Source organism: Pectinophora gossypiella, chromosome Z (assembly GCF_024362695.1).
Source record: "Pectinophora gossypiella chromosome Z, ilPecGoss1.1, whole genome shotgun sequence".
Taxonomy (NCBI): Eukaryota; Metazoa; Arthropoda; class Insecta; order Lepidoptera; family Gelechiidae; genus Pectinophora; species Pectinophora gossypiella.
In genome coordinates this window covers 17,502,260-17,530,256 of record NC_065433.1, presented here as the reverse complement: position 1 = coordinate 17,530,256, position 27,997 = coordinate 17,502,260, and the positions used below count along the sequence as shown (strand labels likewise).

General features: G+C 38.9%; 1 protein-coding gene across 2 annotated transcripts; it reads right to left on the bottom strand.

Annotated features, from left to right (window-relative positions):
- Positions 1-11: 11 nt before the first annotated feature.
- LOC126380469 (uncharacterized) lies at positions 12-25,030 on the bottom strand. 2 transcript variants are annotated; one of them, XM_050029902.1, is made up of 7 exons: positions 24,931-25,030; positions 4,438-4,661; positions 3,624-3,728; positions 2,967-3,245; positions 2,575-2,777; positions 1,952-2,024; positions 12-742 (listed from the first exon to the last, which is right to left on the bottom strand). In XM_050029902.1, exons 2-7 carry the CDS (start codon positions 4,597-4,599, stop codon positions 500-502), a joined length of 1,065 nt encoding a protein of 354 aa, XP_049885859.1. In that variant the 5' UTR covers positions 4,600-4,661; positions 24,931-25,030; the 3' UTR covers positions 12-499. The 2 variants fall into 2 exon arrangements, with proteins under 2 accessions (XP_049885859.1, XP_049885857.1); XM_050029900.1 differs by having other exon boundaries at positions 24,893-25,000.
- Between the last annotated feature and the right edge of the window lie 2,967 nt (positions 25,031-27,997).

Sequence of the window (27,997 nt, the reverse complement as noted above, 5' to 3'; positions counted from 1 at the left end):
TATTTATTTTATACAAATTCCGCTATAATACATATTTACAAACATAAAAACGATTTAGAAATTGTCACATTGTAAAAAAAAGCTTTTGAGCAATTCGGCGCCGGCGCCGGGCGGCCCGCGGGCCGCGCGGCCCCGACGTCGCACGCGCCCCGCGGGGAACACTATACTACCCTACTACCTACCCTAGGATACTGTCCAAGTAACCTGAAATACCACCGGAGATAGCTTACTGGGTAAAAATATCACTTGGGCAATGAAATACCCTTAACTTAGAGTCGAATTGTATGGACCGATGCATGATGCAATAAATAAATTGTAAATAAAATAACATGATAGTTCGCTCACGACAAGACACGATCTGAGAAGGCGGCATGAAATATGTCACTGGTTACGATTAACGTACAAAATGACGTCTTTTGGTAGTAGTTATTCAGGAAAAATGTGTGTTAAGCTCCAGCGTTACTCCAAGCTGCTCTATATTTTACTAAACATTAGCTCATTAAATGATGGAGGTGATGAGTCGCGCCTTGAAGTTGACTATTCTCTCGGAGGTCTGCGCTATGCGGAGGATGAGGTCTTGGATGAGGTTGGCGATCCCGCGGTTGGCGATGATGAACAGCCGGGTGATGGGGCCGGGCACGCCCTCCGTGAGGTTGTCTCCTTTGGGAGCGCTGGCGTCGTCGCCGTCAGCCGGCGCCGCCGCGTCACCGGACGATGACCCCGACGATGAACCGGCCACCAGCTGTAATCAAAACACTCTTATTTCCCATCCAATTATTGTAATCTCTTACCGTGTATATTGTTACGTAAGCACGGTGACTGTATCTCAATCAAATTCGGGTTAGAACACAAACGTTATTGCTAAAATACGAAACGGCCTTCACGTAACCACTAAAATAAGATTGTCCGAGTTTAGATCGAATTACAGTGAAGTCCGTTTGGCACGACATCAAAATACAAACCAACGACGACATTCTATCTACAATGGTTAATTAAAATATTATTCAGATAGGTATACTGTTAGGTTAGGGCTGGAATTAGGGTAAGGCATTTTAATTCTACGACTATAGGGCATGTACATAGATATTATTCAAATCTATCGTTTGGTAATTGTTTCTTATTTGTTAGTGTTCGTTATTGATAAAATGCACGGGTAAAATGTAACCACGTGACACATTCTTGTAGTCAGTCAGCAAACAAGACGAAGAAGAAACAAAGAGGACAAAGGTGTCTGGAGGCTGGAGGGAACATATCACGTTGTTGGACAGGAAAATAATCTTTAAAAGGAAATTGGACATATTTTTAGTAAAATTAGAAGCATCTACCAAATTCTACTTCTACTACAATCAAAGAGCTAAACTACAACAATCGATATCTTATGCGAGTTGTCGACTACGTCGTCAAGGACTCCGCTCGTCTGCAAGCTGTGGTGCTACTAAAGGTGAGAGCTCTAATAGTGTGTATATTGTTGAGTGTCTCGATGTACTTGTGGGTCGTTGGGATCCAGAGTGGCGGTATGCGACGCGGTGAGTCCGAGGTTGAGCGAGTCTGTGCCAGCGAACAGTCGGAACGCGGTGCCGGCAGCGCGCGCCATCGCCTCCGCAGGACGCTGCAAAATCAAACCTCCTCACTCGCACCACAACCACTGCCACACATTCCTCCCTTTTGCACACAAGTGTTCTGAAATATACGTCTCACTTCTCCTATCCAGAAGTTCTTCTCATAGATGTGTCACAACTATGTACAACCTTTTAAAAGTTGTAGGAAATTTTAAAGAGTAGTGTTTGTTAATAGTATAATAATTAGTATTTGAGAGAAAAGAAAAGAGATATAAGTAGAAAGAACATACTTATAAGAAAATATAATACTGAAAGGAACGGACGTAAATTTAATACTTTTAGTTGTAGATTATATTACTTATACTCGTAATTACTGATATTGTTTAACTTACTCTAACAATATCGAAAAGGAAGTTTCCGGAACCGCCGCCGGAGGCGCCTCCTTGTGCTCCGAAGCTCAGGAATCTGAAACAGTACAGAAATAGCATCACAATCAGTATTGGTACCGCAATGCACCTTCGTAACCAGGCATAATTTATGCTGATACGTAATAGTTACATGATCAAATACTTGTTGGTACAGCACTGTCTAGTCTAGTAGAAATCGAATCGTGCGAATTGAAAACGTTCGCAAAAACCAGCAATATAATAGCGTTCCCTCGTTCTCAATCTATTGTTCACCAATGTCGAAGTGCAATGCAATATATTGGCAATAAAATAATGTGAGATTGAACGAACAAGATTAGTTTTTTTTTCTATTCAATCTTTCATCGCAGTGTTGTCGTAAATTTTAACATAAATCTTAATATGAATACATGTAGGAATCATGGCTATCGTAACTGACACTATCCTTGAACCGCGGGTTAAGAATATTCATACGAAGCCGTCAAAGTGGTGTGTGATGTCACGCACCAAGTTTCTTTTATTAGGTATTTATCTAGGTATAGGTAACTATGCAGACTGTTTTTTGTATTTGATGATTGTATATCTAGCATACAGATAAAATAAGTGCACACCTTTTATTTCTATTCTCTTCGCTGTTGTCAGCGTCGTCGAGGGTGATCTCGTCGATGCTGGCGGAGTTGGTTTGCGCGGCAGTCTGCTGGTCCTCGCTCGCCGCCGCCTGCTGGTCACCCTGACCCTCACCGAATGCTACTCGAACTTCCGCTTGCTGGGATTCCGCACCGGACAGCAACTGGTTCTCATCAGCAATCGCGTTCTGAAAAATAGTGTCCATTATTAAAGAGATATTGCATGATATGCAGGCGAGTAATGATCGTGGAATGGTCGGTGGCGTCCATGCGGTGATATGACGGTGACGATGACGATGGCGATGGAAGAGCGGTCTGCGCTTCTCTGCCGTCCCCAGGCAGGTTGGTGTTAGTGCGCGATAGTGCGACGCTCATACCGGCAGGAAGAACAGCGCCCGCTTGCGCCGGCGGAGGTCTTCAGTGGTGGAGCTGATTGTGGTAGCGACAGTGGAAGTGGACACGGTGGAAGTGGACACGGGGGAAGAGTCCTCATCATCGTCTTCGTCGTCATCATCGTCGTCGGCGAGCTCGACGGTACCGCCGCCGCCGCCGTTGTTGCCACCACCGTTGCGGTTGCCAAGGAATGCCCTTAGAACTACTGGCCCAAGCGTCTGCAGCACCATGCTTGTAATCTGCTGTACTTTCTGTTCGATTATCTAGAACATACACCTCCCTTAGCATACCGTTGACATACACCTAGATATCTGAAATAAAATTAACTACTCCACAGCCTGCGAAAAGATTCAGAAATACATGTGGTTTATTGTGCTTATTTATAGGCTTTAACTACAAAATGTTCTGAACTGAGTGATCAGTGCTAATCCGGGCTATAACGGGCTAATCTAATTGCTACTTTATGAAAATACTAGTAAACTGGGAAACTGCAAATCGCTGTACAGTTTTGGTGTCTCTTCGTTCACCGGAGGAAGTAGTAGGTTCTCCTTCAACCTGTAAGCTTTAACCCCTTAAAAGTGATATATGTGATAGCATTAAGTGTACTTTGTGCGAGCGCACTGATAGATAGTGCAGCATACCTGTGTGAGGGAGGGGAACAACTGTCGGAGTATGCCGATAGTACGCTTGTTCCTTTCGCTGAGCTCGGACCCCGGGGCGCCGAGATTCAACGTAGCTAACGTCTCCTGAAATTGAAAAACCATTGAAATTAACTCAAGACCAAAATTTTTAATTAAGTATTAACTTTATCCCTCTCTATAAACCTACCTAAGCCCACAATTAGTAATAATACTCAATGCAGGCTTAACGGTGAATTAGCATTAGCAATTGACCTACGACACCTCGCAGAGGTTGAGAACCTTCCTTCGAATTGCATTAGAGAAACTTAAGTAATAATTGCAAAAAAATGAACAGTAAGCCCTTACTAAGCAAAAGAGTTACGTAATTATTCTAAAGAAGAATCGTCTGTAATTAAGGACACGCGAGACTGCCGCCGTATTCTCTAACTGCGGTGCGCGCTGACCCGTGCACTGTTCTCGGATTTAAGGTCGCGGATGCCTTAATGCTTTTTCTCAATCATTTTCGTAATTTTTCGATTTGCCTATTGATAATTACATACATTTACGATAAGTGTACATTACAGCGATTCGTTTCGCAGCTCGCACGGGTGGCTGAGTAATGAGGACGTTTAGTTTGTATATCTTATATTGTAAGGCAAGCCAAAGTGTTGGTTAGGATGTTATTTAGTAATATAGTTACGAACACTTTGTTATCTAGGTAGGCGCGATCATTAAACTACTAGCGGAAAGTGTTGTAAAGTCTAGCTGAAACTTTGTAAACACATTGCTTACGAAAAAGGTCGTGTGAATGGTTCAAGAATTTGGATGTAAGTACCTGTGCGCTTGCGGCGGGAGCTATGATTTCGATGATCTCTGGTTTGTCGTCTCCGGCGGGCACGGGCGCAGGTGCCGGCTCGGGGTCGGGGCTGGCCGCTGGCGCCCCATGAACTACCACGAGGGCCGCGCATATCGCCGCGATGTACAATGTTGACCTCATTCTGCTATATTATTTCTACTGCTCTGACTGATCCACTCTCCTTGACAAGATTCTATTGGTATCTGTAATTAAAAGGCATCGATAAACATCATGTCTTAAGGGTACAGTCTGCCAATTGCGTTACACTATGTGACTGTCGTATGTAATATCGTTAAAAGTGTTTGTATAAACTAGTGTTTATATCTCTTAAATGTTTTTCTACGTCCAGTCATAGCGTAATACAATCTTGTAGATTTTCCAACCAGCTCAATCCCGCACGCGTGTGTTTGTTCAGAGTAGGTATTATACTCGTATTCAAATGTGAATGTGTATCGTTGTGTATGCAGGGCGCATACATAGTATTGGGCAAGTGGGTGGGTTGTTAGCGAGAACAAAGCCAGAATGACGATGGCAGTACTGACCTTTGACGGTAAGGCACTTTCATTGTTTAGCTTTGACCACTACAATTAGTCAAGTCTGATCCCGAGGGTAGTAGAATCTATGTAAGAGCCTAAAGTCGAGCGTTCACCAGGTCTTATAGCTGTCACTTGCGACACATTCAGAGTGGGGTTACTACATTCTAGCTGCCGTCGTAAAGTATATGAGATAAGATTATACCTATTTTATCCAAGTCGCATTTTAATCTTTGTACTTTGGTCACTCATTTTGAGCTCTGTCCAGTTCTAACGGCTTGTACGCATATAAGGAAAACTGCAGGTAGATTTTGTATCATTATTACGAGTACAACATTTGCTTATGCGGTAATCGGCATGTATAAGGAATAGCATGATGATCTTATATTAAAAGCAAATAATAAATTATTCTAGATTTCTTACTTTTTTGCAGGTAAAAATGCATTTGCTGTATGGAATCTTTGATAGGGTGTTGTTGCCCTAAAAGAAATCAATTACAAAACATTCGTTATATTTTTGTGCATGGGAATACCATTTAGTGTTCCTTCACAAGTATAAACTCCAATGTGATTATACTTTAAATGGACGCCAATAAACTTAGATCGTACCATTGACAGTTAAAATGGACAGCGAGAAGTGGTCGATATTGTACACCGGGATTTCCATCATGACGCAACCCTCCGGCAATATACGTATTGATCGTTTCAAAACGTGTTGCTTCATAATTCCTTAATTAGTTACTTCTAAACGTTTGCAAATAACCATCTGCTAACTAAATGCTGAAGTATTCTCAAAACCACTGAAAATGTTAATTACGTTAGAATACTTAGATTTTATAAGTCCATATCATTTTCGTTTGGATAAATTTTATTTCTACGCAACCAAATCACTCCATCTAGATTTAATCAAATGACTAATGCACTTAGTAATACCCGATAAATTACAGAAATTGTGAGCCTTCCATTCTTGCATGTGTAATTACGTGGTGTGCAATACGACGGTTTTTGTCCGAATATGCTCATTAAACGCTGTTGAAACTGGAGCACCTATCTTATAATTTTGGGCACCATATTTATTGGCAAAATCGAGGCAAAAAATTGCAAGGTTGAATTCCATTTACTTTTAATTTATCGTGTGAAATTATTCACGTCCTTGATTAAACAGACAGTTTTACAATTATTATTTTTTATGTTCTTGAGAGATTTCTTTAGCCTTATAAATTATGTTAAAATATTTAAATGTTTACTCATAAATTGTAAAACATCAAAATTTAAATTCGGCCGTTACAACACTGGATAGCTTGCACAACATTAATATGAATTTATGAGATCAAATTACAATTCAAAATATATCTTTATTCAGTAGGTAATATAGGTACACTTTGTATCGACAATTTTACATAACGAACGTCTCATCCGCCTAAAACTACTGCTGCTTCTCAGAACCTATATAGCCGGGGAAAAGAAGCTGCAAGAAAAACCTCTGTACAAGGCTTTTTCCTTTTTTTTTAAATACTTACATAAAATATTGTTATACAATTTAGTAATTTGGCTGCCTAATATCAGTACTCAGACAGTTAATCCCATGCATTCATATCTTCTAAATAATCACTAACCTTATAATAACCTTTTTTATAAAGTTTCTGTTTAATTATAGTCTTAAAACTGTTCAAAGGTAAATTCTGAATATCAACGGGAATCTTATTGTAAAAACGTATACCTACATTGCCCCTTAAAAGATTTAGTGATCTTATGTAAGTGATCTGAGAGTGAATGAGACATTGGTCATTTAGGGGATGCCATTGACATATAAAAAACTGACGGTGTATACCTACTATATATATATATAGCTAGTTATTACACTAAAACAGGCTAGCTTGGCAAGAGGCTGCGGCTGCGGGTTGAAGTCCCATATTCATATTCATTTATTCATTGCAAAGTCACAAGCAGTTACTCGTACATACGAGTCAGACTTTTCCGATTTAATTTTCTCTTTGTCATAATTATAAATCTATAACTTGGCAGACAATTGATGTATTAAGTGGCAAGTAAGTACAAGAAAATAATAATCTAATCTGTTAATAATGCATGAGTCCATGTCCTATTGTTCTTGCCCTTTGTCGATACTTAACTATAACCGAGTAGTTCGATCACTATTTATCTCATCATGTCATTTTAATAATTAACTATGGTTTCTTGCAATTATTTACTAATTGATTCGTTTGTTACACGTGCTTACAAACGCTGTGATAGTTAGTTGATCTATTAAAAGACCGTTTAATTTGTCTCTCATGTTTGCAATTATCCTGTAGGAAATATGTGGGTAACATTTTTGTAAGTTAAATATCTACACTTTGTGAGAGTGATATTTAAGATCGCCCTTTGCAAATATTAAGATACCATTTTGGTGATGACTTCTTTAATATTTGGTATCCTTTTTCTGGCTGGTAACCGAGTAGCATAATTGAAACAATGGCTAAATGTAAGCTTACGATGTTGTATATAAACTGTTGGTACGCCACTGTCGACTGTTCGCGCCTTAACTTTATTATACACTTGTGTGTTAGCCAGACAAGTGTTTTAGTGTTGCGCCACAGTTTAGTGGGGCAAGTACCTCGGACAAGATTAGACAGTCCTTATATGTACCTACGTATACATATGCGTCTACCTAGAACCCAGATTATATTATAAACTGGATACATAATTGTTATTAAGCTGAAAATGAGTGGGCTGACTATAACTTTGTTAATACAATATTAATAATGTTTATGACGTATTTCCCAAACGGTCTTGCTGTGGAATGAATGTTGATTTAGCAACGATGGCCTTACTAATATGAGTAGGTACCGTACGGAACATTCCATACTTGCGCTTGCGCTTTCCAACGTCCTTCATGACGTGTTTAACGGGAAGTGGTCAGTATATTATTACTAATCTACTTTACATACTAAAATAGAACAAGTTTAAATAAATAAGTTTGCAAGAATAGAATAAAGAAAGTTTAATGAAATCAATTAACTGTCTCATGTTACAACATCGTCCCACTTTGGCCGGTTGTTATGATCCAAAATGATAATTTATTGAACAAGTGGAGCGATTATCTAGACGCGTGAGCAGATTTGCTTCGTGTCTATTAAGTATAACATATATCAATCTTTGCATGTGGCTGCAGTTTAAAAACCATATTAGGAAAACAAAAGTTGTAACAGCCTTTCATGATAACGTACTTACACTTTAGAGATGTATTTATTTAGTAAGCACGTGTTTAAGGAAATATTATGTAGGTATTAAGGTGAATTAGTCTCTAATATTTTGAACACATACGAACTGAGGTTAGGTATAGGTACTTAATGCACATTGTCTTCGTAGTTACGAATATAATGTTAATGTGTACAGTTTTCGAAACAGCACAACGACGCGGAGATGACCGCGACCTCGATGTCTCGCAATCTCGTTATATAATGCCATTAGCGAATAGACAATACAACTGCGCATGCACATATTACACGCTAGAAGAAGGGCCCGTCTTTAACTACCCGCGACATTACTGTTCAAGAAGCGCTTAATATTTATTTTTATTAGCCATTTATATTATTAGCTCGCAACGCGCAACGCGTTTCTCAATTAAAATGTGCGTATTTTACCAGTAGTTTGTAAGCAATGGCTACAAACTCCGGACGCTTGTTTGTCTCCTGATCACTGAAATTACGAGATAATTGGTCGCATTGTTCTAGGCTCGTTACTTCCGCAAGCTTCAGTACTTAAACTCGCCACCACAGATATTATCGGCCAAAACAATAATAGCACCTCTTCACTACTCTTACGTAAAACCATATTGTCCGCTTACAACCAGACTGCATTCTTTACGGATGTAACCTTACACAAAGTGATGATTCTTCATACAAATTATAGTCCGAGCTTTTGTTCTTGTATTACGTGTTATGTATGTGTCATAATGACCGAATACAATCGTCATCATGTAATATTTAATCATGTATTTTGTAACGTTGCAGTTCCTATACGATTAGCCTACTTCCTAGGGCAAAGAAGTTACGCTCGATGTTTTGTAATTGCGATTTGTTGCATTATTTTACTTTGCACTTCATTCTAAAGAGGTAGGAAACTAATATTGAATTTACTAGGACTGAACACAGCTGAAAGTATACCAACATTTTTCAGTGTCATGTGGAATTAATTATACCTAGTCACGATTATAGTTTAAAAAATAACTGATTCTATCAGAAGAATTTGTCGCGGCCCCGAATTTTTCACCTTCTCTGTTCTGTGATAGTGATCGTAATTCCATAAAAAAATGAAAATTCCGACAGCGTGTACGGTCACGAGCATTAATATGTGTATACACTTTGGTACCATGTCACATTAACTTTTTTGACAAATTGAACTGTAAGTCTCACTAAATGTCAAATATGTTAGTGCGACAGAGTCCTAAAGTGGGTACATTATATTGCTCATGACTGTACGATACGGAAGAATTTTAATTTGCTAGCACCTTAAAACCGCTAGGTACGTGGTATTATATACAATGACAGTGCGTGGCTACCGTAAGCCTTCATTACGCGGCACCTCCTTGCCACACCACACCACACGCCTTGCTGTAATAATTGACCATTAACATTTCATCTCGTCCTTATATTTATGTACTGTCCACATTCATTTCCTTAGTTTTACTTCTTACTTTGTAAAGTGTCATATAATTATTCCCATTTATCAACAAAAAATTGTTCACGGATAATGAGGGATCGAAAAACGTAAACTAACGAGAGTTTTTATTGTTGAGCAGTGGGGAAAAGGGGGTAATATTCCATGAAGTCTAGTTTTGCATCATGCGTCCCAACATGCTTCACACCTAATGATGCTATGTTGTTGTTGTCTAGTTTTGGAATCACATCAATCGGGATTAGCTGGATAAGTTTATCGCAGTTTTAAACCATACTTACTTACTTATTTTTAGAAACAAATACCAATCGTGTGATAGTACTAACTACTCGCTGTAGAACAGCCACCAGCTAGTACAGCGGGTAGTACAGTCATGAGCAATATAATGTACCCACTTTAGGACTCTGTCGCACTAACATATTTGACATTTAATGAGAATTACAGTTCAATTTGTCAAAAAAGTTAATGTGACATGGTACCCAAGTGTATACATATTAATGTTCGTGACCGTACTCATCACACTCGGGGTGTTAATCTTAAACTACCGCTGTTCACAATATCATTATACCGTTGCAATGTAATTGTTGGGTATTAATTTCTTTAATACTATTATGTGCGCAATTGTAACTAAATATCAAATAATATGAATTAGGATTTACTGGGACATACTGTACTGTAACCTTTATAATACTGATGCAATAAAGTTTTTTTTTTATAGTAAGTATGTAATGATTCTACTTCTTTTACTTTTATGGGCTTACTCTTACTCTTGTACCGCTGTAGCTTTGCTTTTATACCTATTAATTAAATTGTTTATATTCAATAATAAGTTGTTATGAATATAATAGGAAAACAGTACGACTTTAAAAGTAAGGTCTGGGATTTGCGAGAAAATATCTACCTATTTGAGAAAATTACCAGAACCGGTTACATTACAAGCTCATATTTACCAACTTTATCTGAATTTAAATTAGACGGGAACATAAAAGGGCTAGGCATAACATTTAAAATTGATGGGCTTAGCCTTCAGTCAGTATTTACCTATAAAGAAACGTATACCGTAGATTTATGTAATGTGCGGTTTTGTTGAGAAACGATCGCTGTAAACATGTCAGACGTTTGCGAGAAGGCACATTATGTGCATTAGAGCAATTTTAGGCGTTGCGGGCGGAGTGTGTAAGCGGCCGGTTAGCCGACCAGAGAGTGGAAGCGGGTTTCGTAAACAAAGCCTCCTTGCGACACCGCGTTATGTGGAAGTGACTAACTAGTCAAGAAAGCAGACTCAGATGTAACTGCTGCCACGAGGATAGATTTTGTTGACCAACTTTTAGTTCGAGACAAATGGGTTCTAAAGAACTGTGTTTATGCATCGGTAAGTTTGTAAATATGTAAGTATATGATATTCGAGTAAAGTTGGTTCGTTAGTAGAGCGGCGTGGGTCGGTGCCGGCTGGTGGTGGCAGTTTGCACAACACCCTTTCACCTGACCCGCCTGTTGACTCACTAAGGAAAAAACCCAAAACTTAAGGAACAAGTTGCCCTTCACAATTGCCATATGTGGGTTAAGTGGAATTATTACACTGAGGTTTTGGCGCTGTCATCGAGCATTGTCCGAATTCAATGTCTTTTCTTGTAATTCTTTCTAGTTGAAGGTGAAGTGGTGCCAATAACTTTCATTAATAGCCTTTACATTTTCCCCGAACATGTTCACCCGAATTGCGAGTTCGTATAAAATAATCGTACAAGTATAGTACTTACTGCAAGTATAAGTATTTCATAACACAACTCCGAAATATTATTTGTTTACGAAAAAATCACTGACAAAGTACTTTCTAAACGGAGCGAGCGAATACGAGGCAGGAAGAACGCGATCGGATCATCGATAACCTAAACCGAGTGTTGCATAAGCTAGAACACGATCTCCAAGCCCTGTCGGGACCGGGAAGTGCGCAGACGCCGTTACGTCGGGGCCTCGCATTTATCTGCCCATACGCAATACTACATCAGCATAATCATGATAATGGTGCAAAAGTAAATGCTCACGAAAGGATTTACTTTACTGCCTGCATCCAACCGCAATAAAACTTCTTTGACCTTTACGATCATGGATGAGCAGTGAAATAACCGCTTATGTATAATCAGGGCGTGTAAATCTAGTGCAGTAGGTATATAATCTATTTTTAAAGTTGAATTTGAGTAGGGTTTTATTGAGCTGTCTGATTAAGTGGTTATGTTGAAACAGTACGAGATTTCTGTTTAATTGGTCTTCTAATGAGTGGTATGGTTGATCCCTTAGGTTAATGCAGATATATTAGAGGCTGCTGTATCGGGTGGTTTGGGCGAGTGAGCGGCGCGGGCGCAAGGACGGCGCGCACGGACATGTAAAAGTGGTCTTGTTCGCATTGGGCGTGCCCACTAGTGACAACTTCGGGCAGTCACTTACGATTTTTTCGAATGTTTTCCTTTTATTTTTAATATTAAATATTGGTTTGTTGTTGTTGAATAATATATTTGCATTTGCTTTTGGTAACGTGTACAGTGCTAATGGTTGTTGACAATTATCTATCAAATTGGAAAATTGGTATTTCAAGGCTATAAAATTATTCGCTACTTCGGAACACTATTACGAAAATAATAACTTTAGAAACTTTGCAACAGATACGGGTAATAAACGTATTTAATTGACTGATTGTTAAACGAGTTGGGTTATGTCGTTAATCAGTCTAGACTGGTTTATAGTAAAAAGTGCGGCGTTGTCGTTTATTTGTCAAGTGCAGAGGTTGCGCAACGTCCGCATCGCTGTAGAGCCTGCGCCCGCGCAGTCGTTTGCCTCAACATTCACGAAGCGATGATACTACAATACTTCAATATTTTGATTAAGTAACTGTTGAAATACATTTTGGGAATTCTATATTCTATATTTAATTAGAAGACGTTGATTTTTAGCCTATTTTGTTTATTTCCCTCTTGCTCTTGGTTAAGTGCTTAAGGCTCTCGTTATGTAGGTTCTGGATACGATCCCCGAATGGGACATTGTCTATAATTTCCCTAGTTTGATTAGGATATCGGATTCGTATGCCACGATCAGTCGTTAGTTTCGGTTGTTGTACCTCTCTCGGCTACTGTTTACTTAAGTAAGTAGGTACATAGTCGTTACATGACCTGATAGGCATTGGTTTTCCCTTCAGGTTAGAAGGTTAGATTGGCAGTCGCTTCTGTAATATCACCCCAGGTTAGGTAAACGGACCCATAACAGGCTAAATCTGAGCTAATGACTATTGTTGTAATGTTGCAATATCACATACGGACTTTTGGCGATATTTCACTTTAAATAATTTGAATACTTGAGTAGAAGACGGTTCTTTTTAGTAGTTAAAATTCTTAACAATATACTCATTGTTGTAACAAGATTTGTATAATTAAATTGCAGGGAAAAAAGCCTTTTTCTCTGTGTGTGTGTGTGCTAAGTAATATTAGCTATGCAAGTAATACGGTTTGAAGTGAACAACTCTTTCGATATCAGCAGTTATATCAACTAATCTAGGTACTTACTTATTATTAAGTTTTAATTTAAAAAAAAAATGATATTCGAGTTCGTATAACTGTACTTAAATAATATAATATTTTTATCGTATACACTCTATTAGAAACGAAGATTAAAATAGATAAATTAATTAGATCCCTGACGCACACTGACCAAATTGGAGATGTCCTAAGAAAAGGTTCAGTGCGATCTACTCTGATTGCGTGTATGAAACGATTGATGAATGTGGAGGAAGCAAGAAAAGTATGTCAGGATCGAAGCAAATGGAATTCCATAGTCTCTGCTTACCCCGGTGGGAAATAGGCGTGAGTTTATGTATGTTTGTATATTTTTTAGGTAAATGTATAAAATGTTATCTCTAAACTAGTTGTGTTACAGTAAATCTGAATTGATTTTAGTTGTTCAGCTCGAGAGGAGAGCAAGTTAGGTCAATTCTTCTATCGTGTGGGTTGTGAGGTGGATTATCAACCCCATCAACCCTGGTGTCAGGGTTACTATTGACCCGCCAAAGGCCCCTGACATGGCTCATGTAACGACTACTTACTTACATTAGTAAGTAGTAACCGGGACCATCAACTTAACGTGCCTTCCGAAGCACGGATCATCTTACTTTCGGACAATCAGGTGATCAGCCTGTAATGTCCTAACCAAACTAGGGATCACAAAGTGATTTTTGTGATATATCCCCACCGGGATTCGAACCCGGGTCCTCCGTGAGCCCAACGCTCAAACCACTGGACCACAGAGGCCGTTAGTTAGGTCAAAAAACATTTCTAAAGCAAGATCTTACTTTTATAAAATCTAAGGTAAAAGTCTTACAAATGTCAGAAAACCTCGAACCTCTCTTTGAAATTGTGAAACTGTAAAATGAAGTGAACATAGTTTCGTGGTAACATGACTCGTATGAGTAATATCTATAAAACTACATTCGATTACATTATCGAGAGCCATGTGCAGCCTTGCCTCTCACTGACGGCAGCAAAGTTTAAAATTAACCAATTATAACGAAGCGTATTGCAAGGGGTACCTACCGGGGTACTTTTCATTAAGGCCTTGTACCAGTTATTGACTAAGCGAATTCTTTGTTATTAGTCTTTTCAGTTTCCCATACCATATGATTGTTTTTCTAGTGGGTGCAATGTGACCCATTGTTAATGCTCGCTGAAGAACAAGAAGTGATCTACATAATCGTAAACAATTATCTGTAATTGACTTACCACTATGTATGTTTATTACCTAAAGGTGAATTATGACGTGGGAATTTAACCACTATGCATTTTGGAAGGTCGTAAAAATTAAACAAATTACGGCCTGAAGACGAAGAGCGATAAAAACGTAAAACGTGAATGAAAACCATTAGGAAACATAATAGCTTAATACTCAAATATCGTGAGGCACATCAATTGATTTATACTTGAACGATATTGATTGTAATGTGGATAATGACTCGAATATCAATAAATATTAAAATAAATGCAACTTCCACACTTCGATCGAAATCATTTAATGCACCATTAGTTAATTAAAAATAAATATATATTAGTTAGTCAGCATTCGCAGTAGCATTAATCACATTCGCCTTCGCTTTAGTTATACATTCGCATTGCATTAAAAATACCTGCACGTCATTAAGTGTCGTAATTGAAAGCTTACCGCCTTACCAATAAAAAAACAAGCGAACGTACAAATAGTACAATTGGCTTCAATTTGGCTTGGCTACTTATATACACGTTCATTTGTTTATTTTTTGTTGGTAAGGTGGTTAGTATCTGAGTATTAAGCTCATAATATTAAGCGGTTGTGAATTCTCGTACAAAAGACTTCAACGCGCGCTTTTCCCGTCATACGTAGCATACGTAGCACAAGCTACACAACTACTACAAATAAGCATACATAACTTTATATATCACCATCCCCAGGCCGTATAACATCTTTTGTAATAAAACAGAGCACGATTTCCCTCAATGCATATACTGATGTAAAGCAGGCTACGAAACAGGGAAGTAGAGTTACAAAACGAAATATGATGAAGTTGCATTGAAGCAATATAGTTAATGTATCACACTGACAGTGATCGATAGCTTAGAATATCTGAGTATTTTTCTTAACGATCCTTGCTTCTTGCGGATTATTGATGATTGGTTATAATACAAATGTAATGAGGGTATTTGTAGGAACCGCAAACGGACCGAAGTCACTCAATAAGCTTAAAGTTTTACGAGCAATTAGGCATCTATTGCATCGACACGTTACGGATAATTTTCGACACTATTGTGTTCACTTTTGAATGAAAATTATTCATAAACCTCCTTACAAACGAAAACCATATTATGATAATTAGATAAGCGTAACAATTGCCATAGTATTTGCTTACCCCGGTGAGAAATAGGCGTGAATTTAGTAATTCATGTTTATAGAATTGAGTAATTATGTTACTTTAACTTTTATGACAAAAATCACTGTAAGGCTCATTAAAATGTCAAATGTCTTGATGCGACAGGGTAATAAAGTGGGTACATGGTATTGCTCATTACTGTACGTGAGCATTGCCTAATACAAAATCAGTCAGTTTTGTAAAACGAAGTTATTACTGGCCATTTTGTAAAAAGGTTAAATTGCTCGCTATTTATAAAAGGTTACATAAAAAATAAAAGTAGAAATCTAGCCTCTGCCATTTCTTAGAGTTCATCATGCATCCGATCACAGAAAAGTCAAATTATTGTGTATCGAGGTCGCGACCTCGCTCTGATTGCGACACTTATAATATGCTAAACAGCGAAGAGTTAAATAAACGTTTTATTGACTAGCACTCCGACTCATGCTATCTTCATTATTCAAATTACTGTTTTATAAAAAATAATTTGTTGTAACATTCTCGAGTTCATTGCTCTAAATAATTTCCTTTATAATTAACACAGTTATTAAAAGTTGCGCAGTAGATTAACATCAAACAAAGAGTTTCCGTCTAGTGTGCTGGATGTCCTGTGCAAGTTGGCTTAGTGACCGACACACATTCCTAGCGAATGTTGTGCAACCTTAATTAATACGTGTGTGGTCCACTTATTAATTTGCTTACTAATGCACCTAAAAGTTATGACAAAAAATATATCCAAATTGTTACGTGAACTTATAAATGTATTGAGTTCAAATGTAATAAAATCTGTGTCAATCTGTTTTTGTTTCATGGAGCAATGCTGACAGACATGAAAACCCGAAGATTATGTCATAATGACACCCGAGGCATTCCTGAGAGGGCAGCGTGCTGATTGTCCAGTGTGTTAGTGTGCGTTTCCCCTTTCGCTTTCGGCGAACACTGGTGACGCGACCTCCTTCCGCGCGAAAGTGGCGCGCGACGTCACCTCGACGCCGGCGCACCAGCTGCCCGGTGGACGTATCACCATTACAACCTATCACCTTTGCTACTGTTTAAGCCAAAATGTTGAATAAAGTACCGTTTAATATCTATTTTTAGCTCTCCTACGTCTATAAATATCGCAATGTCCGCACCCAGTCTAATAATAACAGTTCGAAAACAAATTAAACCTAGCAGCTAAATTACCCTCACGCGAAGCTATAAAAACCCTATTATTACTCGTCGTTGGGTCAAGAATTTAACACGCTTGTTTGCATTTCGTAAATCGATCAAACCAGACAACCAGTCCCATTCCAATGTCAGTCAGATCAATCTATCAATTTAATGCCCCAAATTTTCAATAAAATTCTGTGGCATATGACCTTGAATTATAAGGTTTAAAAAACCAGTCTAAAATCGTCTGCTCCTTGGCCTAGTGGTTTATAAAAATATATATTGTGCTGATTTAGGTTCAAACTAGTTGGAAATATGAAAAAAGCTTATCAATTTGGGTCTACGCGACTCCTCACGTACATATAACAAGCAATAAGCGAAATAAGTATTTAAAATGATTATCGGTCCGTGCACGATTTTTTATTGCAATTAATTTAAAAGCATGTAGCAATAGATACATTGAAAATAACAATTAATCAGGAAGACGATAAGGTTAATAAGGTACATGTAAAAAACCGAAGTAGGTACCAAAAACATATTAAGCTAATAAAACACATTTCGTGCGCTTTTAACTTTAATTTCACATATATAAAGAACGAGGACAAACCACTCCAATTAAATACAAAGTGCAAGGTGCGTTCCAAGGTTCCTGGTGTAACAGTTAACTTACTTAAACCGTGTTTAATAAGTTCAGGAAGTTGGTTTCTTAAACTAAACTGGCCACAAAGGTCAAAGGCCAAATCTAGACCTTTTGTTATTGCGGTAGTACTTGATTTTTTTCGTATCAACAGTGGCTGCAAGTTGTCTTTGATTACTTGTGGCTCTGCCCACCCCATTTGGGATTACGGGCGTGAGTTTATGTATGTATGTATGTAGTACTTGATTTAAGAAAGTCGATAAAGGCTACAAAATATATCAAATTGCACGTCTCATAGAGTGTACAAGAGTTACAGGAGGTCTCGTAAAGAAGGCGGACGGATATCATAAATTAGCCAACGACTTGTGATAGATGGGACGTGTCGGCGGTAAGTCTGCATGAGGAGTGCGGTGTCGGCGGCGCGGCGTAGTCTAAGGAAAGGTAGCATGGTGACGCAAGTCATCAGCCTGCCACTATTTACATAATCATTAGAATGCACCCAGATCGGACTATGTTAATTTACTACACTATTTGACCAGACATATAAATAAATAATAATATTTTACTCATTGTATAATACCTATGTGCACGCATGTGGCGTGGCTAATAGGCTTAAATTACTTTTATGCGGAAATCGTATTGTCTGTCTTATATTGTTACTATGAGTTTCAAGACCTTAATTTAAAAAATAACTGCTGTGTCATTATTTTTTATGTTGTCTAAGTAAGTTCATGCGGTTGAATGTTGTTTTCAAGTAACATTCAATATTTATAACGATAACATATATTGCAAGTTCCACTGGAAACAATATTAAAATTAAAAGTCATTGATCATGTAACAGCTAATACATAAAATTATCTTTTATAGATGCATTTTATGCAACAACTTGTAGTAAATGACGTAACGATCGTAGATTGCCTACGGGTCAAATAATACGAAGTATTATAAAGATTATCATGACTGGGCACTATTAGTTACATGCGACAAGTTTTTTCGACATTCGCTTATGTAAAAATGTTAACTTAGAAGCTGCGATAGGCAAATGTATCTTTGAGGTCATAAAGATGATTTGAAGATGCGTTGAAGAATTGAGAAACCGAGGTGTCACCTGTCATCCATCATCGTGTCGTCGTCCCTTCCATTGTTTTCGTGTACTTATAATACGACTCTATGGTGCTTTTATCTTCGTGGGAATGGCACGACAGTATTTATTTGGCAGCTATTTTCTTGATAACTTATGCAATATTGTTCAATAACTCTTTTACCTGTATGATGCAACACTCTCGCGCAGTATATAGAACGCGTAAATGCGTTGCAAGATCGATTGCATTGCAGCAATAGATGGTTACAGTTTCATTATTATTTTCTATTTAAAGATGATTAGGTTCAGCTTCTGTAGTAGTCGTCATGTATTAGATGGAAGTCAATCCGTTTTACGTTCTATGATGGGCAGTTTATGGTTAAGATTACAAGGATTGATTACCGTCTCGGCTGTAGCAAGTTCCGCAATCAAACAAAATCAGGGATATTATTCTTGAATCGTTCGCCGCATCTCACGTTTGAAAATATACGCCCATTTCACGTAGCACGTTAGCATTTGTCAGTTGCAAGATGAGACAGGTATATATTTTCGCACGTGAGTTGATAGCGAGCGATTCAAAAATAAGGCCCCAGGTACGTAGTTCGTCAGCACGTATGATAATTAAGTGTGGGTTGTAGTGTGTAGGTACTTATTGCCGGCGTGCACCGTAACAACAATAGCTGGGATGTGCGAAGTTCAAGATCTCGGCTACCGACACCACAATGGAACTGAGCAAGATCAAGGGCAGATGGGATTATTGTTTGAGAGCTCAAAACCAAACCGTCCCACCCACAAAATTGTAAGTATAAAGGATTATATTGAGCGGTGTGCACGGATCGTCACGCATTGGATGCCTCATGACGGGTTTAGGCGTCTTGGTAGACCTCAGAAGAGATGGCTTGATGACTTGGACGCTTGCCGAAGGGACTGGCCGGAGTATGCATAGGACCGCCAAAAATGGAAAGAGGACGGCGAGGCCTTTGCCCTGCAGTAGAATTTTGTAGGCTAGTTTATATGTAGAGAAGATTATAATTATTTTTACGAGTATGTTGTATGTCGGAATACACAACTTAAATAATTCTCAAGAGTAGCTACTTAATATAATCAGGTGTTACTTTGTAGAAATCCATATTACAAAAAGAAAGTTGTAGATACATAGATACATAAGATCACACGCCTATTTCCCGTTGGGGTAGGCAAGAGACTACGGAATTCCACTTACTACGATTCTGCCCATCTCTATCGCTTCTTTGACTCTGATCAATGTCCTTAAGCACGCTCACAGGTTTAGAGTACATTACCAGGTTGCATTACCAGGTTTTTACCTTTTTTAAAACGTCCTGGATTTGATCGCGGGCTTCCCCTTTCAACCCTACTACGATCAAGTCTTGTAACCGCAACTTGCAGATAGATATTTATAGTTAAATATTCTGTATTATAATAGTAATTCTTGAAAAGCCATAATAACTGATTATGACTAGGGACCATGAAGATCTGTTAAATTGGTACGAGTTGGTAGAGCCGGTCTGCATAATATAAGTAATTTGATTAAGGTCACACTTATGACATTTGAAAATATGAATGATTTATAGATTAGTCATCAACAAAGTGCACAAATGTAGCTGGTGTTGTAATATGTTCATCCCGTCAGATACGAGAGACATAATGATTAAACGACTTCTATTATGTATATATTATAATCGATGTATGTATTGTATGTATTATGTGTTTTCATTTGATAATTTTAGTACCTATTGTAAAATCGCAACGAATACTGAGAGGGATGATTCAGCTCATGATTCTGAGTTTATATCAAGTGGAATTTTCTGTTGAAAAATTCATAAAAAGTAGTCTTTTTTGAAGTTCTTTCAGTTCCTTACTTTTGCGACGGAAAATTCCACTTGATATCAACTCAAAATCATGGTCTGAATCAGGCCTCCATGTTTTCGTTACGTTGTCACTAACACTCTGTATAAGTACATAATAGATATTGTGTAAAAACATACTTTAATCTTTATTTCTTATGGGGCATTTAGAAATGTTATTATTTTGCAAGTATGACGATTTAAAGCGATTATATGAACAATTAGTGTAACCTTGTATAGATTCAGCCTTTACCAAACGAATCGCTTCCGTTTAATTCGGAAACGCGCGCAGTTGCGCGTGAAAACGTAAGATATTGGCGGGTGAATGCGCAGGCGCCGCGCCGGTCGCGCCCACTCTCGGCTGAAGCAATGTCCGACGTCATGCCCGGACGAATATTTTTGTGAAAATTGCTCTGTTGATAACCTTCTTACTTAGAATTGTATCAACTCGTCAATTTTTCATATCAAACTGATAATAAATAGTATTACCAAAAATGTGGGCGTTGCTTCGTACATTGCATAAAAAACTATTTCAAAATATTTAATGTGACAATTTATTTAAGTACGTATGTATTTTAAGCCTCAGACTTGACGTGATAATTATATTTATGTGTTTAATTAGCCACTCTAATATACTCAAAACTACATAAAAATAAGTTTCAATGTGGAGTTAAAGAGTCTCTCGACCTCGCTTATGTTTGTTCCTAACTTTTTAGACGTAAAGTTGCGTAAGGCAGGAACTTATATAATTGGCTTTGGGACTTTGATACGTATCACGAAGTGGACCATAGAATGCAAATAAAGGTAAATAAAATCGATTAAAAGAGGTATTATTTGACCAATTTGCAGGGTTTAACGAGGTTAATGACAATACGTCAAAGGGGAAGATAGATGATCACGTTAAGTTATGGCACATTACTGCAAAATCACGTCTTTATGACCACATTTACAGCCTACAGAGGTCGCAAAACTCGAGAGTGTCATTTGTTATAGACGCCAATAAATCCTGCCAACGTGTGACCTTGAGAATGAACTAAACAGTTGTTGCAACATTTCAGAAAAATTTAGTGGTTTATTTATTGGTCGAATCTGAGGTATAAATTCAGCTGTAAATAAATGGGTTTACCCAATGCAACTTCGGTATATTTCAACATTAAATTGGACTCAGAATAATTTTGTAATCGGACCAATACTTCGTTTTGAAGGAATACGAGTATAATATTTTTCGACGTTTTAAAAATTAGTACTTACTGTTTTGAGTGGGGTTGAATTTTACTAGTAAGTGTAAGTGCACTATAAAATAAATCAAATGACGCGTGAAGTCATAGAGCGTAGTGACATTGCTGAGGGAAGGCTAAGTGATTTAGCAAGAGGGCAGGTTGTCTTTTAAGGAGGCTCGTCGGAGGTTGCGCAAGCGAGGACGCGGCCGCACACTTGACCCCCGAGGCCGCCTCCGCCTCACATGAACTATTTACCTACCTATCTTGGAAATAGTTTAGATAACATCGCCTGTTTCAACATGACTAGGAGATTGTATCACACAAGGACGCCATGACATCTTACGTCGACAACTAGAGAAGCTAATCTCACGTTTAGTGCCTGCAGTACTTTTCAACTGGCTAAGTTGTTTTCTAGGCAGTTGTTTGAGGTAAGAGCTACTGGTGGTTATGACTTTGTCTTGCATTTTTTGCGATCGTTGAGTGTATTGTATGTTGTTATAAGAGTGTTCACGTCATACGAATCACGGTAGCTGCCTATGTGTGTATTTGTTCTGCACTATTAGCACAATGAGAAGTCATGGCTACAAATAAACTTAGTATCTGTTTAAACACGTGCTGGTTTTACCTGTTCTGGAATAATTTCGGAGTTGATATAGATTATCATCGTCTGTATATACAATAATTGTACTGTGCTACGAGGTAACAATAGAAGAAAACTATTTTTTTTGCAGTTTCACTTGAAACGTGGAGAAAAGAAAGTGTCCGTGATTAAACTTTTGGAGTCACGAATGTTTTCATGTTTTGTAAGTTGAAATTGTCACGTAATTATCTGAAGATATATTTAATTTAGAAACGTCGCGAGAGGACGGCCCTGCAGCGCGTGCGTAGGTCGCGGGTCAGGTTGCCCAAACTCATCACTATTCATGTGCTTACTCCACCACTCGTTTGAATTGGGAAATTACCAGTTTTTCTAAACTTTGAAGGATGGTTTCTTGACATTCGATGACTTGTGTTTGTTCACCATTGCGATATCAACAAACCCGTGAGTCTTTGAATACCTACGTGAGAACAGTATCCGCGAGGTTAAAGACTAACGTTGTTTTTTTGTTGGTTTTCCCCAACGGTTTTGTTAAAGTTGTTAATTCAAATAAATCGCTTATAAACGTTACGCTATTTGTAAGCCAAACACAATAAGTAAATACAAATCGTTTACAAAGTCTTTTATATTTATATAGAAAACTATGAATAAAGGCTTTCGTTTGTAAACGACATTTGAATGGCCTTTCAGTTGAAAGCTATTGTTAATAATGCACGCCAGAAACTTTATTGTTATAAGATATTAATTAAGTAGATAAGTATTGCTATTACGTAAACACATTGCTCTAGAATGGATCTGATTATATTTAATAAAGTTTCTTTGCTCAACAAAGATTGCATACGTCCATTGGCGGTACCGTTTCATTAACTAACTACGCGTCTTGTGACAAATAAAACAATCGAACGAAAGGTAATTTATTTGTATACCCCTGTAGTCTTTATTTACCATTAAATTGCTTTATGTTTATTTCGGAGGTCACTTGCGAAATCAAAATGTTTAGAATGAACGTTGATCCGTTGCTCTTTGTTGCTACTAAACAAGTTTATTATGTAACAGTGATCAAGTCGATCACGCTAATGAGCTACATGTCACGTGCGCGTGGAAGTGAAGTCGCCGTTGATACGACGGTCGGCGCGAGTGCACAGGCTGGGCCGGCTCAGGCGCCGCCGACAGAAAGTGAACATAGTGAATGTATGTCAAACTGTTACTCTATCCACGTAACAGCCGGTGACCGGACACCTAGCGCCGGACACACAGAAACACTACTGCTATCTAATCGAAATCTTAATGAAAAATATGGTGTTACATTGAAAGCCCAATTTGTAACGACCAATTGTTATAATCGATTTAAACGGTAATGAATTCAATTTCTACTGGTCGTTTCGTGTTTTGACGGAAATTTAGACCGCTTCCTTGGCCTAGTAGACATAGTGAGATTGAGAAAGAAGAAGTAAGTATTTATATCGAATATTCTGATTTGAATTGGCATTGTAAACTAATTGATAATCGATTCAGTGAAACTTTATTCAGACTTTCTGAATAAAGGTTGAGAGGGGGAGGGTGGCGTCAGACAGAGGGACCTTGACCGTGCGTTGATAGCGACCCGCGACTGATCGTCGTTAGCCACGGCTTGCGCCGCCGCTGTTGCCCCTCAGGCGTACCTACATTCCGACTGATAATAGTTTCCAAAACAGCAAACAATAAACACATGTTGACCAACATTATATTGTTACCTATATGATATCAATGGGATGATGACCCGAAGACCATACGAGTATAAACTTGTTATAACTTTGATAACAGTATATATTATCTGAAAAGGCTTCGCGTAAATGCGCTAATCAAGACTAAAGGTAACAAACGTGAGAATCTGTTGTGCTTACCATTAATATCATGTACATTACTGATTATCAACTCTATCCAAATATTGATAAGGAAGTAACTACAACAAATCTTCAAAATCCATACAATAATGGTAAGGTGGTACTTAGCACTATAGACGAACATTGAAGATCTTATTATAGATGTTAGCGAAAGAAGAAAAACGTGTTGAAAGGAAGACTTGTCGCAAGCCTTGGAACTGTTTCGCAAAGCTGGAGACTGAGTGAAGAGTTCGCAAAGCTTAGTTGTAGAGTCTTCTATCGAGATGTTTATGATATGACTCTTTCAGCCGAGACGGTAAAGAGTGCAACAGCACCATTTGTCAACAAGACAGGATCAACAGACAGAACCAGTTTTTGCCGGTCAGGTTCCGTTTTAAGAAAAGTGGTAACATGTTGTCACCTCGAGTTTCAATGTTATCGAAATCGTTTTCTATCAGTCGATAGTTGTATCGCGAGTGACGAAACCCGCCCAATGTCGGGCGGCGAGGTTGCGCCGAGGTGTAGCAACGAACGCGAATTGCATTCGATTTAACCCAATGGCTAATTATGATTTGATATGCTGACAGTTTAACTTAATAACGAAATATCCATACACATATTGACAAACTTAACAATAACATAACGAGTTCGCAATAAGGTTCGTGTGGGTGTGTAGTTGTTTGTGTGAACACCGCGACCGGTCCTCGTGGACATGTCCGTGCGAGAAATGCATGTCGCGGAAGATGGGTCACTGTGTCTGTTTTGGAGGCGCACGCGCTTCACTTTCATTCTTTCATAACGGGCGGCGATGCGGAAACACAGCGCTTATTATGCAAGCGTGCGCACCGGTGTGTGTGCGTGGGTGTCGGCGTGAGCGTGTGCGGGTACGTTACCGAGCTGGTGGTGAGGGCGGCGTTGCAGTTGAACTCACGGGAGGCTGCGCGGGCTGATGCGAGGTGTAGCCGTAGACACGAGCGTTCGGAACGAGCGCGCGCGACCGAGTGCCGGCATGCGCCCGCGCCGTTGCTGCGTGTACCGAGTAGCCACCGCCAACACCCCTCCCCGCGCCCGCGCAGTGCCGTCGTCGAACCTCTCACCTCCCTTCAGCAACGGAACTCACCCCGCCTCCATACATTTTCAAGAAACTGCCATTGTTCCTTTAGCTTAGCGTGGTCGGATGTGACGTCAATTGTGTTTACGTAGCTACGTAACTTCACAATGAGCTTTAACGGATGACGACCATCCGATAATGTTGCTTTAGAAGTGTTATTTATTTAACGATTAGCTTGCCCGAAGTAAACAGACTTATGAGAAAATGTAAATATAGACTTTTGGATGTTATTATTTGTTGATTCAGAGATTGTTTTAGGTACAAGGGAGAAAAGTAATCAGAATCAGAATCATTTATTCAACGTAATTTTCTTGGATAAACTTGTTGAAGGTCAATGTAACATTTTTGAATTTACGTCATTTCACACGGTGTTATAGCTGAGGAGAAGAAATTACAAGAAACAGCAACTGCAACACATCTTTTAAATCAATATGGGTTTACATTACAAGTTATTTAATAACTAGAGGAACTCATTCAATACCAGACATTTTTATCATTTAGGTAATCATTAACCTTATAATAAGCTTTACATGAGCTTTAAATTTATTTTGATGACGTTTGATTAACCTCAAATATATTGTAGACTTCTCTTCACATATGTCACCATACGCTACACCATAATGAAATAGGACATATGCTCAAATGCGGTAGCAAGTTTTTTATGTTAACTTGTAACTCTGCCCGGCCTATTAGAGCTTAAAGGTTTATGTCTGTAAAGGCTAAAATAAACAAGTGACAACTTGTATGGTGGTGGTTCCATAGCAACGGAAACCTAAAATAATCCTTTCAGACAACGCCTTGAGCTCAGATTCGCGCCCATCATCATCAGCCCATTAACGTCCCCACTGCTGGGGCACGGGCCTTCCCTATGGATGGATAGGGAGATCGGGCCTTAAACCATCACGCGGGCCCAGTGCGGATTGATGGTTATTAACGACTGCCAATGCAGCCGGGACCAACGGCCGTGACAAAATTTTATCACGCGTATACAAAATACTTTTTATTTTTTATTTGTAGAAAACCAATACACTATTATAGGTGATTGGAGCCTCCTTTTAAGCGTAGCGCCTGTATCAGGAGACACCGCTCTTCCTGATAAAACTCATTGTAGGTACTACAAATAAGTAAAATAAACAACCAAAAGTAACTGTTACCTATAGATAGTATGTAACTATCTATAGGTAACAAATTATAGGTGATTGTATGTGTGTGTATGCCTACCCTTTTATTCTATTCTTTTTAAGAAGTATGTTTTGCGTATGTTAGCCCTACTGGGTGACATGCCTGAGGGTGGGCGGGAACCTCGGTTCAGGACATTGTCTGATTATATGACGGTAAGCGTTGAATTGAAGAGCTCGGTGGCGGCGCAGCGGTAACCGCGCTCGGTCTGCGATTGTTAAAGTCAAGCAACTTTCGCAAAGGCCGGTCATGGGATGGGTGACCACAAAAAAAAGTTTTCATCTCGAGCTCCTCCGTGCTTCGGAAGGCACGTTGAGCCGTTGGTCCCGGCTGCATTAGCAGTCGTTAATAACCATCAATCCGCACTGGGCCCGTGTGATGGTTTAAGGCCCGATCTCCCTATCCATCCATAGGGAAGGCCCGTGCCCCAGCAGTGGGGACGTTAATGGGCTGATCATGATGAAGCGTTGAAGGAGGCGAAGCGTCGCGTCGGGTGTGTTTCACGTAAGCTTGGCGACCTCTGTGACTAGTGTTATGTCAGAATCGTACTTATAATTCTCTTTCGGATTAGAAAGATTATTATGTAGGATTTTAATGGTCTTTCTTTTGCCATTTATTCTATGGTAACATAAGTGGCAATATAGGAGCTGATAATTGATTTTCTATAACAGTAGATGTCTTTTCTGGTAAACCCTAAAGGAAGATTTACATCTAACCGTTTAAGTACCACAAATAACCGCCTCGAACTGAAAAACGAAGCCATAGGAAAGTACCTCTATGACACCATAAAAAGTGTAGGTATTAATTGAGGAAAACAAGTAGCCAAACGACTAAAAATAAACTTGTAGAACAACAATATTTTTTATGGGAAAGAAATCATATAATTGATGTAATCGCTTCTCGGTACGCAAATTATGTAATGATGGATAGATACACCCTGTGATTAGATGGATGGAGATAGCGGCTTTGTAAAATTAAGTTTGTAAATGATTATATACAATGGTAGTCTTTGGTCAAGGGCTTGTGTCTATGGCAATCACAGGTGAGATTATGTTAATTTGTGAATGTCAAGGGTCACGTTAGGCAACGTTATGAGGGGGAGATGTCACCTCGATCGCCAGCCCTAAAGCTTGTTTTACAAGTTTTTTTTTGACGTGACTTATTGTAGATTTGCCGCAGATGGCATCAACTACTTGGCCGGACAAATGGGGAGCGCTGAAGGCTCTCACCCGGTACAACGTTTAAGACAACAGGCCTGAGGGTGCCCAGGTGGGCGCGAACCTCGGCTCAGGGCATTGTCTGAGAGGAAAAATATTTGAAAGAATTAATCGGCCCTAGCGGGTCGATAGCGATAAGCGCTGATTGAGGGAAATCGTCGACCACGCCGGCGGGGTCAGTATCGGGGTCCTGAAGTGTTTGGTGTCGCGAGCTGATTGGTTGCCTCTATGGCTAGAGTGATCGGGTCGTCAGGATCGTATATTACGTCCTTCGGATGGTGCGATGTCGGCCGGGTTAGAGGATTTTGTTAAAATATCAGGAGTAAAGATATTTAAAATATTCCGAGTTGTTTCTATATCCCACAATCATGTCGTCTTAAATTTTGTACCGGGTGACAGCCCTCAGCGCTCCCCATTTGTCCGGCCAAGTAGTTAATGCCATCTGCGGCAAATCTACAATAAGTCACGTCAAAATAAAAACTACACATATT